The sequence below is a fragment of the Prionailurus viverrinus genome, chromosome F2, assembly GCF_022837055.1.
Source record: "Prionailurus viverrinus isolate Anna chromosome F2, UM_Priviv_1.0, whole genome shotgun sequence".
NCBI classification, from domain to species: Eukaryota; Metazoa; Chordata; class Mammalia; order Carnivora; family Felidae; genus Prionailurus; species Prionailurus viverrinus.
This window is the reverse complement of record NC_062578.1, coordinates 54,590,051-54,602,979: the sequence shown is the minus strand read 5'-3', so window position 1 is coordinate 54,602,979 and position 12,929 is coordinate 54,590,051. Positions and strand designations below refer to the sequence as shown.

Here is a 12,929-nt window from a genome sequence, read left to right as displayed (position 1 = left end):
CATTTTCATTCAGTACAAAATTTCCTAATCTCCTTTGTGAGGTCCACTATGACTCATGGGTTATTCAGAAACATGTTGTTTAATTTCCAGATTATTTGTGGATTTTCCAAATTTTTCTTTTTTACTAATATCTAATTTTTTAAAATGTTTATTTATTTTGAGAGAGCATGTGTGAGTGGGGAAGGGCTGAGAGAGAAGGAAAGAGAATCTCAAGCATGCCCTGCACTGTCAGTACAGAGTCTGATGTGGGGCTTGAACTCATGAACTGAGAGATTGTGACCTGAGTGAAAATCAAGAGTCAGATGCTTAAGCAACTGAGCCACCCAAGTGCCCCTACTAATATCTAATTTAATTCTGTTATGCTCAGAGAACATTGTGTTTATGATTCTTATTTTTTAAATGTGTTTTTTATAGGACAGAATATGGTCTATTTTGGTGAATATTCCATATCTCTTCTAGGATTCCAATCAGATGTGTGTTAGACTGTTTAATATTGCCTGACAGCATTTAGATGCTCAGTTTTTTGTTTTTAATCCCTGCCCCATCCCCCACTTTGGTTTAGGTTCTAATTTTTAATAACCTATTTTCAAGGTCACTAATTCTTTTTCCATAGAGTATACTGATGAGTTTGTTGAAGCCTTTTTCTCTTGCTGTGTTTTTTTCCCCTAGGATTTTTTTTTCACCCTTTGCAGTTTCTCTCTGCTCTAATTCTGCATTTATTTATGTACATAACCCATCTCTTCCATTAAACTCTTTAAAATCCCATAGTTATTTTAAGTTCCTTGTCTTGTAGTTCCAAAATATAGATCATCTGAATCTGGTTACCTGGTCTGCTTTGTTTCTTGACAGTGGATGTTTTTACTTTCTTCATTTTTTTGTGCCTTACAATTTTTGATTAAATACTGGATGTGAGAGCAGTAGAGACTGAGGTAAATAGTATTTATGCCTGGGAGTGGACATACTTCTGCTGGGTCATTAGTGTGGGTGGTTATGACAGGAGGGTTGTAAAAAGGCTGATCTAACCTTGAGTTTTGTTGTTATGGTTACCCTCAGTGCATCCCTCGCTTCAAATTCCCCTAGTGTTAAGTTACACTCTGGTGGAGGCTGAGTTGATGGAAGATTTTCCCCAACTCTGCTAATTTGCCCTAAGCTTTGGGCTTTCACTGTACATCTGCCTCTCAGAGAGAATCTCTCTATGCTCTTACTCCTTCTCTAGTGGTAGACTGCTGTTGTCACTTACTTGGTGCTTCCCAGCCTGATTGGGGGGTGGGGGTGTTGCACGGATGAGGGGTTCAGACTCTTGGCTCAGCCTCAGTCCTGGGCCATGTGTTCTTGGGTTTCAGGGTTTGGGACTTTTTAGTGATACTGCCCTTCCTCTAGAAAATTTGTAATAGTCTAGGCCCAGGATGATTTAATTTCTCCTCCAGGCACAGAGATGGTGTTTTTAAAAATTTTAATTTTTTTTCGCCTCATCTGCAACAGGTCGTCTTCTGAGCCATTGGGATGCTAAGATTTAATGCTCTCTCCCAACGGTTTAAGACTTTTGACACTTACAGAAAAAAATCCAAGAAGGACATTCTGATTTTTCCACAGAGGAAGACACTTCCTTCCTAAAACTCGGTACCATCAGAGCAGCTCCCTTTCTCCTGGTCTTTTTTGCTAGGAACTGGTCAAGGATCATAAGAAAATATGTAAATCCAAAGAATTCTATACTTGCTGTCCCACACTAAGCTTTTGGCAATTTGTTAGTTGAATTCTCAATTATGCAGTTCTTTCTTCTTTCTATGCTCAGATGGAACAGTTCTCCTAGCCCATCTCCTTGGTGACACCTGGTTTTCCTCAGATTTCAAGCTAGTTGGTTTCCTTGTAACCTCAGCTCTCTGATGAATTTTTTAAAAGTAATGATTCTACAAATTACCCAGCCTTTTCTTGTTACATTTGGAGTGACATTATTTCCAGCTTTCTTCACCCTAGGCAGAATCTGGAATTCCTTTGCTTACTATCAATAAACATGCCTAAAAAGCCTAGAACTTCAACTTATAATCAGTAAATTAGTGATGGTTCAGTATTCACAAGAGGTTCCATATACACAAGTAGGCAAATTGTGTACTGTAAAACTCCATTCCTCTGACCTATGCTAAAAAAAAAAAAAAAATCAAGGGTGGGCATCTCAGAGGCAACCATCTTTTATCCAAGATTAAAGTGTTTTCTTGAACAGGTGCTTCCCATACTGGATGCTGGCTGGCCAAAACAATAAAATAATCTTGTTTGGGAAGTCTAAATGCCAAAATGAACAATAAACACAATTATTCAGCCAACAGAAGGGCAAAAGACATACCCAGAGAGAATAAAGTAAGTAGAAACCATGGTAGGAGGTAGAAAGTGACTGAGGTGGATACAGGTATGAGTAGCAGAAGGAAAGAAGATGGTGATATGATCACAATGACACCACAGTGAAGTACAGAACAAGGGACATTTGGTTCTCAAGAGATAAGTATATTACATGTTCATCAAAACTAGGTACTATTTTCTAAACAACATTTCACTTCTCCTTTAGACCTGACTTGCCAGTGCATTTGTTTGTAGAATGACCCAGTTCTTCATGAGATCTGATTGTTTCCACTGTTCCCTATGATCTTCACATATGTTCACGTTAAACATCCACCTCAAGATAATTCCAGAGGTTTTCTCTGTTCCCTGCAAACTCTAAAAATCCACACTACGTAATTTTACCCAAAAGCAAAACAAATCAGTATTAAGATTACAAACTAAAGTAACTAGTTTTGCTAAGTGAATTAAGTAAATGAAATGAAGTGTGATAACTAAAAAAGTACACTTAAAATCAAGTGCACTTTTGTATGATCCTATAGAAAAAAAAGCATCAACATAAGAAAATGCAGAAAAACAAAAATATTTGAAGCAGACAAAACGGGGAAAGTGAAACATTATCCATTTACCTGGCATGGACAAATAACCTGTAAGAGTCAAGAGTAAGATGCTCTAAGTTTCCCTGGATAGTCAGGAACAGGTACCACAAAGCCCAAGGTCACAATTTGGTATCCAAGAGCAAAATGGGACAGCAAATAAGAAAGAAGGAAAGGATGGCTGCTTTGGGCAAATGCTGACAAAATAAGTAGCCCCCAATAGCTTATTAGCAGTGGAAGGAAGGAACAAAAACAAACCACGCATAACCAGAAAATACGTTTTTAAAATGGAGAAGGCTGAGGTTACTTGGTGTAGTGTTAAAGAGCTCTACTCATTTCAAATGTCTCTAAGGGTATTATCATAGACATATACATTAATGTTTACCCTGATGACATTCAACCATCAATAAAATGTTACTTTCTCTTCAGAATGTTCTATATAAGATGTGCAAATAATAAATTTTAGCAATATTTCATTTTAAAAAGGCTTGAAACATAGTCTTAGCACTTAAATGAGAAGAACTCATTTACACTAGACAATTTACTAATTTGGAAAACTCATTCTTTGCTAATGCCAAATTTATTGCCTTAAAAAAAAAATCCTAAACCCATAAACTGGCCAATAAAATACAATTCCACATTCCTTCTATTTTCATGTTTATTAAAGAAAAGATTGTGTTTATCTTTAAAGTACTAGTGAAAACTACAATTAGAGTAAAATATTCTCTAGAGAAAATTTTGAAATGCATTTCAAGTAGTCAATTGATACTTTTTTTTTCTTTGTAGAACACTTAGCAATTAAAGACTTTTGAAGATTAAATGTCAAAGTAAAGACATTTAAAGAACCTCTAATAACTGCTATTACCAAATTAAATTAAAAATGAGTATCAAGAAAAAGATTCTGTCTGTTCAGAAACAGAGTATTTTTATGAGGCCAGACTGAAAAGTTAATGACCTGAAACTTTAATTCCAAAGCCTATTATTGAATTCAAAATTCAAGCATTCTGTACATAGAATAAATTGCTAAAATTTACACTGTTCTTACTATGCATTAAGTATTGGGTTGATATGCATCTACAACTGTATAAAGAAAAACAATTCCCTAGGTTTCTCCTTTACTCTCACAATGCTACCACACAGAACATTACTGATACCAGATGTGTGGGTTTTCCACACATCAAGTAGTTTTCTGAGACTAGTAGGATATCCTACACAATCTACTTGCAGGTAGTGTCACATCCCACAGGCTGAGGCCTCACTCCCGCAAGACTCTCCCAAACTCCCACTTCAGCTGCCAGTCACAAATCCCAGGTTCATCTATACCTGTGACTGGCCATACATCAGGGTTTCAACAACCCTCTCCTTGGGTTCTATAGTTTGCCAAGACAGTTAACAAAATGCACATTGACCAGTTTACTATAAAAAATACAGTAAAGGATAATAATGAACATCCAGATGAAAGAGATGCATAATGCAAACTATAGAGGAAGGCCACAAAACCTCCATTCCCTCACCAGACATGCCATCTTCCTAGTACTTCCATGTGTTCAGCAACTCAGAAGCTCTATGAAGCCTGTACCTTTGGGACTTTTGTGAAGGTTTCATCACACAGGCATGATCAGTCATGATCCTATCCTAAAGGTTAGGAGGTGGAGCTGAAAGTTCCAAGCTCCTAATCATGGTGTGGTCTTTCTGGCAAACACCCCCTATCCTGAAGCCATCCAGGAGCTCACCAAGAGTCATCTCGTTAGAACAAAAGACACTCCTATAACTTAGAGTCAAATACCAAGGGGTTAGGAGCTATGTGTCAGGAACCTGGATCAAAGATCAAATATTACAACAAAAGATGTTCCTAGTGTTCTTACCACTTAGGAAATTATAAGAGTTTCAGGAACTGTGTGCCAGGACCCAGAGGCAGAACACAATATATACATATTTTCTATTATTTTACCAACTACCTTATTTAATCTTCACTACTTAAGAATTAGGAATATGATCCCATTTTATAGAAGAGGAAGCTCAAACTTAAGAGGTGAAGAGATTTAAGTTAGGAAGCTAGTAAGTGGCAACTGGGATTTCAGTTCAGATGTGCTTCCAAACCCATGTTCTTAACCACCACCACAGCATGTTCTCCCAAAGCCCATTTTATTTTATTTTTTAAGTGTATTGATTTATTTTGAGATACAGCATAAGTGGGGGAGGGACAGAGAGAGGAGGAGAACCCCAAGCAGGCTCCGTGTGCCAGCACAGAGCCCTGTGCAAATCAAAACCACAGGGAATCATCACCTCACACCAGTGAGAATGGCCAGTATGAAAAAGAAGTAAGAAGTGTTGGTGAGGATGTGGAGAAAAGGGAACGCTTGTGCACTCCTTGTTGGAATGTACATTGGTGAAACCATTATGCAAAATACAAGAATGGAGGTTCCTCAAAAAATTAGAAATAGAAATAACCACATAATCCAGTTATTCTACTTTTGGGTATTCAAAGGAAGTAAAAACACAAAATCAAAAAAAGTACTAACCCCCATGCTTATGGTAGCATTATTTATGATAGTCAAGAGCCAACATAGGAGAACAATATGTGTACATTGATGGATCAATGGATTTTAAAAATATGTATATACATACAATGGGATACTTTTTATCCATGAAGAAGAAGGAAATCTTGCCATTTGTGACAACATAGATGCATTTTGATGGCATTATGCTAAGTGAAATAAGTCAGACAAATATATGATCTCATATATGGAATCTCTAAAAACAAAACAAATGAACAAACAACAATAGATTCCTAAATACAGAGAACTGATGATTGACAGAGGGAATGGGGGTTAGAAGATAGACAAAATAGGTGAAGGGGATTAAGAAGTACACACAGGGATCAAAAGTACAGCATAGGGAATAATATAGTCAATCAAATTATAACAACTTTGGTGACTTTTGTAACTAATCATGGTGAGCATTTTGTAATGTATATGATTGTTGGGTCACTATGTCATATACCTAAAATTAATATTGTATTATATGTCAACTATGCTTCAATTAAAAATAAATAATAATAACTACTATAAAATGGGCTTTTGCAGGGGTGGGGGTGCCTAGCTGGCTCAGTTGGTTAAGCATCCGATTCTTGATTGGTTTCGCCTCAGGTCATGATCTCACGGTTCATAGGTCCAAGCCCCATGTTGGGCTCCATGCTGACAGTGTTGAGCCTTCTTGGGGTTCTCTCGCTCTCTCCTCCCACCGACCCTCACCCCTCTCCCCCATTCACTCACTCTCAAAATAAACAAAAGAAAAATATTTTAATGGGATTTTGGGATGCCTAGGTGGCTCCTTTGGTTGAGGGTCCAGCTCTTGATTGCAGCTCAGGTCACAATCTCATAGCTTGGTGGGTTCAACCCCACATCAGACTCTGCACTGACAGTGCAGAGCCTGCTCGGGATTCTCTGTCTCCCTCTCTCTCTGCCCCTCCCTCCCACTCATGCTCACTCTTTCTCTCAAAAATAAACAAAATGTAGTACTTTGACTCTAATGGAGATATGTATAAAGTAAGTGAGAGTGGAAGAGAAGAAATATTTAAGTCAGAATAAGGGGCCCATTTTTTTTTTCCTAAGAAAAATGTACCAGTTTTAAGTGTTTCAATGTTATATAAACAAAGCTGCAGTAAACATCGTTGTAGGTGTATTTACATAAAAAACATGTATAGTCTGTGAACACTGTCTGCTATCCTCTTCCCCTTCTGAGGAAGACAAAAGTTCTTGTAGGTGTATTTACATAAAAAACATGTATAGTCTGTGAACACTGTCTGCTATCCTCTTCCTCTTCTGAGGAAGACAAAAGTTCTATCCCCAGGCACTGCTGGGGCAAAAGAAATTGGGTTGCTCTGTCACAGAATTCTCCTGTGACCAGGAGCCTATGCCTGCTCAGCTGTACCAATAAATCCTCTTCCTGGAGAGCCACTTCACAGTTTTCCCTACTGAATACAGGTCAGGTCTCTCTCATTGGAACCCAACATTTTATTCTCCAGTCTTCCCTGAAACTCATGAAAGCAATTCAATATTTATCAAGTACTATGCATGTTTTCTACATTTGATGTGATTTTGTTGGTGTGGTATTTAGGCATTTTTAACTGATGATAACATTTCTAGACAGAATATCATTTCAACCTATTTTCATTAAAAGAAGTATTCCTATAGGTAGAATTCAAATATGAATCTCAATCCGATGGTTTTGTATTAAAAATGAATTCCTTTAGTCATGATTATTGCAATAAAAATTATTAGCATAGTAAACATTCTTGACATTGATACTGAAATTAAACAGTACATCAACTTAAATAATTTGTAAACAGATTTGAGTTTGAATCTCAGCTTTGTGGTTTTTCTTTGTAGCCTAGAACAAGTTCTCAAACTCTCCATGTTCTTTTATCTCTTAAGTGCAGATAATAACAAGCGTGTTGATTGTTGAAATTAATATTTATAACATGCCTTGTATATATAGCACATGCTCATAAATCTTAGCTATCATTGTACTTAGTAATTGTTACAAGTTCCCATTTGTGAACTTCATATTTGTAATTCTGTGGTTTAAAAAGTATTCTGCCTATAAATGAGTGTTTTATATTGTGTTTTAAACTAGGATACTAAGAGTTAAGAGGCAGTATAGTGTAGTGGTTAGGAACATAGATGCTGGGTTCAGTCTCAGCTCCACAACTTATTACCAGGTTGACCTTGGGCAAGTGACTTTGCTGAACTTTAAAATGGATATAACAGTAGCACATTTCTCCCAGGGGCATTTCTGAAGAGGTAATCAAACTGCCTGTATAAACAGTTTAGAAAACTTGCTGACATATAGAGCTGTGTGTCAGTTATTGGCATCATCATTATTAATTTGTTGAGTAAATTATTTTTTGTCACTATTTTAGGTGAATCTTGGAAGCAACCAGTACCTTTTCTCTGTCATAGTGGATCCTAAAGAAATGCCCTGCTTCTGTTTACGCCATGATGTTGATGCCCTACTCTGGCAACCACACTCCAGCAAACAAGATGATATGTGGGAGCACATTGCAACTTTCAATGCTTTAGGTATAAAGCAAGCTCTTTGACAGCATTTTCCATTATGTCAGAAAGTAGGGTCATTTTTTTTTAAGTTCATTTCTTTTTTCTTTTTCTTTTTCTTTTTTTTTTTTTTTAATTTGATCTGTCTTAATTACCTTTGGATTGATTTGTGCTGTATTTGGTTGCTTTTACTATAGTTGATGAATGTTAGTACTTTTGGAACAGAACCAATCTATTTTTATGCTTGTACAGAAGATCAGCACAGAATAGAAATCAAAGTGGTTATCTCACCACTTGATTCTTCTAATCAGTCATTTGTTTATTCCAAATAAGCTATGCGGTATTAGAATATGAACAGTGGGTTTGACAATACCCTACATGGAACTTGTATTCATGTTTCTTCAGAGTAATCATCAAAAACATCATAGAATTGCTCTAAGGAAATGCATTTTAAAACTAGGGCTTGAAAAATGTTAAGATACGTAATTGTAGACTTACGCAATAATTGATTTTATGTCAAACTATATTAGTATTGTATGGGAGAAGTTTTTTTATATAAATTAGGCACAGTTACTGCTTTATTGAGTGATTATTTTAAACTGGGAACAGGAAGTAAAATGATATATTCTGAATACAACCTTAATTATAGAGGAGATTGGTCAATTATCCTTTATAGTTAATAATGTAGGCTGCTAAGCTGGTTAATTCAGACTCCAAATGGATTTTTATGACCTGAAATAAAGAGTTTTATTGAAAAATTTGAATATAAAATTTCTGGCCTCTATATAATTCCTCTTTTTTAATTCTGAATCTTCTTTTTTCAGTAAGGAAATCTCTGTCACATAATTTTTATATGCTTAGATTCTCTATTTGTATCCCTAAGTCTGTTTAGAATTCTGCTTAAGTTAAATCAACATTACATTTGATATGTAGTCTCAAGACATTATATACATTGTTAATTTTCTCAAGGTTAGCCCAGAGAGCTAATTCTAAAATACTCAGATATCTACATACTCTTCACTGTTTCCTCTTCAAACCCTGTTTAATGATAAAACCAATATTGATCTTCCTGTGCTCTACCTAGAGTTCCTTTGCTCGTTATTTGATGAGATCACTTTATGTTAGTATTCTGTTTTTATCCCACATGTTACAACATTCAGTAACCCTGTCCCAGTCTGAAAATCCTAATTTATACTTCAGAACATAAATACCCTTTTAACCTGTAAAAATAATTTTTTTAAAAGACAAGAATAAGATTTTACAGAGTTTAATTAGTTTTCAAGGGATGTTCTAATTAAGTTTTTAAAATTAGATGCTTAAATTTTCATTCCAACTTGTAGTGATCTCAAGGTTCTACTTCTGGGAGCTGAAGTACAACAAAATCCTGTTACACTGTGGGCACTGGTGTATAAAAATACCACTAACATAATAGAAATAATAAGAGAATGCATTGTCACATTAGCATTTTTAGGCTTGGTGGCTATATTATGAACACACTCCTGAAATAACTTTATAGTGGTATCCTATAAATATTTTCCCATTTATTTGATAAAAAAGATTCTGTAATGCCACATCTGTGATTGATGAGCTTAATTATTTGGCATTTAAAGATAGTTTGACATGTTTTTAGTCCTTTTGATTTTTAGATTTTTAGTGTCCTAATTATTCACGGAAATAAGGAACTATATTGTGTTTTTCTTAAAGAGATAAAACCCTACCTATTTTGTTCCTTAAGAATTAAAGCTCTATTTTGGCACCAATTGGGAGAAATTGTAAGTAGTCATTAACGGTTCAGAATTCAAACACTGTTGAATATTTATGGTGTATATTTTATTGAGGCATTTTAATTTATAATAAAAACTGGGAAATACTAAATGTGTAATCACATTTTCCTTCTTTTTAATATATGGGTTTTTATTTGTTTCATAACAGGCTACGTCCAAGCATCAAAGAGAGACAAAAAATTTTTTGCTTGTGCTCCAAACTACTCGTATGCAGCCCTGTGTGAGTGCCTTCGTCGAGTGTTCATCTACCGCCAGCCCACTCCCATGTCCACTGTACTTTACAACAGAAAGGAAGGCCGGCAAGTAGGGCAGGTTGCTAAGCAGCAAGTAGCAAGCCTAGAAACCAATGATCCTATTTTAGGCTTTCAAGCAACAAATGAGAGATTATTTGTTCTCACTACCAAAAACCTGTTTTTAATAAAAGTAAATACAGAGAATTGATCACCCCAACATGTTGGCTTTTCTGTACTGAGAAAAGTATTCAGTGGTAGCCAGAAAGCTTAGTAGTTATACTATAATCTGTTAAGTTTTACTATGTTAAATAAATTATCTTATATGAATTTTTTATTTTTTAAAGGAAATTGGAAGTATATTCAAGAGATTATGATTCTATAAAAGCTATGGAATGAAGCTGCAAATTTAGAGAAAATTTACTTCTGTAAAAAATGTAAAGTATTAGAATGATTTTTTTAAAAACAGTCTGGAATTTCATCTTTTATATGAAAGATGTACAATTCAGTGTTTAAAAATAAAAATATTTATCACATACTCTTTGTTCATTGATAGTTTCTTCCTTCTGTACCTATAGAACTTTTGGATTACAGTTAAACTGTTGGTTCTTGTAAATACTCATTTAAGTGGACTAAATAGCTGAGGTAGAGGGGGGAAATAGAACAGAAGTACAGCAGGTCCAGTATTGTTAAAGTTTGCTGAAATACTAAGATTTGGGTTTTTTTTCCAAAAATTTTTTTCCATTTATTTTTTATTCATTTGCTCTTCCAACAGGCATAGACAAAGAGAGATGATAAAGTTCCATAAAGTGTAGCTCTTATCCATTGTTATACAACAAACCACCTCAAAACTCATTAAAACAAGACTATTTGAAAATCTATGGTTCACTGATGTGGCTGTCTCTGTTCTGCATGGCTCCAGTAGGCTAGACTTGTCTTATTCCTGTGATAGAGCAGACATTGCAAGAGGGCAAGACTGATACACAAGAGCTTATCAAGCCTGTGTTTCCATCACATTTGCTCTTCTTCCATTGAACAAAGCAAGTCACATGGTCTAGAGTCAGTGTGAGAGGGACTGCACAGGAATACAGCAGGAGGTATAATTCATTGGCACCATTAATGTGACAGTCTGTCACACAAATTATGATTTATCCTGGTAGTTCTCTTTAAACTTCTACAGTTAAAAAAAATAACCCTGGGGCACCCAGATGGCTCAGTCAGGTGTCCGACTTGAGCTCAGGTCATGATCTCACAGTTCTTGAGTCAAGTCCCACGTCGGGCTCTGTGCTGACAGCTTGAAACCTGGAGTCTGCGTCAGATTCTGTGTCTCCCTCTCTCTCTGCCTCTCCCCTGCTCATGCTCTCTCTCTCAAAATAAACATTAAAAAAAAATAACCCTGTTTATATATTAAATATATTGTGTCATGAATTGTAGTTTTTCATTTCCTTGGATTTTTGGGGGTTTGCATTTACCTGGAAAATTTACTTTGGAGGAAAAAGATGGAGATTACATGCATGTTCTAAACACTTAAAATGCAGTTTCCTAGAGAGAAGCATTGGGATGCTACATAAGAAATTGGGGAAGTCCAGAGAACTGGTAATGAAAGCCAGAGTCCTAACAGTGCTCTTAGTATTTAGGAATGAGGTGGACTGGGTTTCGAGCATCATAAGGTCAGAACACAGAAAAACAAGACACAAAACTGTATTTCCAGAACTTTTCTGTGCTGTAAAACTTAATGACACAAGAGTATTGAGACAGTGAATTATTAAAAACTTTATTATGTGACAGGAGATTTAAATCTTTAAAATTTTCCCCAAGGATCATAAGTACCCTCTTAGGAAATATAAGAAAAATGCAGATTAATGTGCTCCTTAGTTAACCATATGGCTATGTGTGTATGTATGCATATACACACAAAGTTCCAGGTAGTAATAAATTTTCTTTTCTTCCTGTGATTTTTAACATAAGGTTGAATTGGAAACTATCAGGATAAGTAGTCCTGATTTTTGCATCTTGACCTATCTTAAGAGAGTAATACATCCAGAGCAGTGATTCTAAGCTCTGATTTCTCGAAATGTTTTAAGAATCCCATAAGCCTATAAATCAACTGAAACAAGTTTCTACACTTTAAAAAATAAACACACAAATAAGCTCACCACAAGAGTCTCTTAATGATAGAGAACTATGGGTTGAAAGGGGGAGGTAGGTGAGAGATGGGCTAGATGAGTGATGGGTACTAAGGAGGGCACTTATGATGAACACTATTGTATGCAAGTGATGAATCACTGAATTCTACTCCTGAAACCAATATTGTATGTTCACTAAAATTTTAAAAAATAATAAGGCATATGCTATAAGTCTATGGCATAATACAACTACCTCGTATTTTGTCGATTTTTATAAATTATGAGCAGGAATTTATGATAGTAATAAAGTAGTACTTTATGTACTTTTCATATTAAGAGTCACTTAACAATATTCATTATTTCATACAAATCAAAACCACACTCAGATATCACCTCACGCCAAAGTGGCCAAAATGAACAAATCAGGAGACTATAGATGCTGGAGAGGATGTGGAGAAACGGGAACCCTCTTGCACTGTTGGTGGGAATGCAAATTGGTGCAGCCGCTCTGGAAAACTGTGGAGGTTCCTCAAAAAATTAAAAATAGACCTACCCTATGACCCAGCAGTAGTACTGCTAGGAATTTACCCCAGGGATACAGGAGTACTGATGCATAGGGGCACTTGTACCCCAATGTTTATAGCAGCACTCTCAACAATAGCCAAATTATGGAAAGAGCCTAAATGTCCATCAACTGATGAATGGATAAAGAAATTGTGGTTTATATACACAATGGAGTACTACGTGGCAATGAGAAAGAATGAAATATGGCCCTTTGTAGCAACGTGGATGGAACTGGAGAGTGTTA

The 12,929-nt window shown here is 35.8% G+C and overlaps 1 protein-coding gene across 1 annotated transcript in view; it reads left to right on the top strand.

Annotated features, from left to right (window-relative positions):
• The window catches only part of NUDCD1 (NudC domain containing 1), a 76,193-nt gene extending 65,717 nt beyond the window's left edge, over nucleotides 1–10,476 (top strand). The window contains exons 9-10 of the mRNA XM_047842285.1: nucleotides 7,849–8,008; nucleotides 9,914–10,476. Coding sequence (XP_047698241.1) covers nucleotides 7,849–8,008; nucleotides 9,914–10,206 — 453 coding nt within the window. The 3' untranslated portion in view covers nucleotides 10,207–10,476. The remainder of the gene's footprint in view (nucleotides 1–7,848; nucleotides 8,009–9,913) is intronic.
• The last annotated feature ends 2,453 nt before the right edge of the window (nucleotides 10,477–12,929 follow it).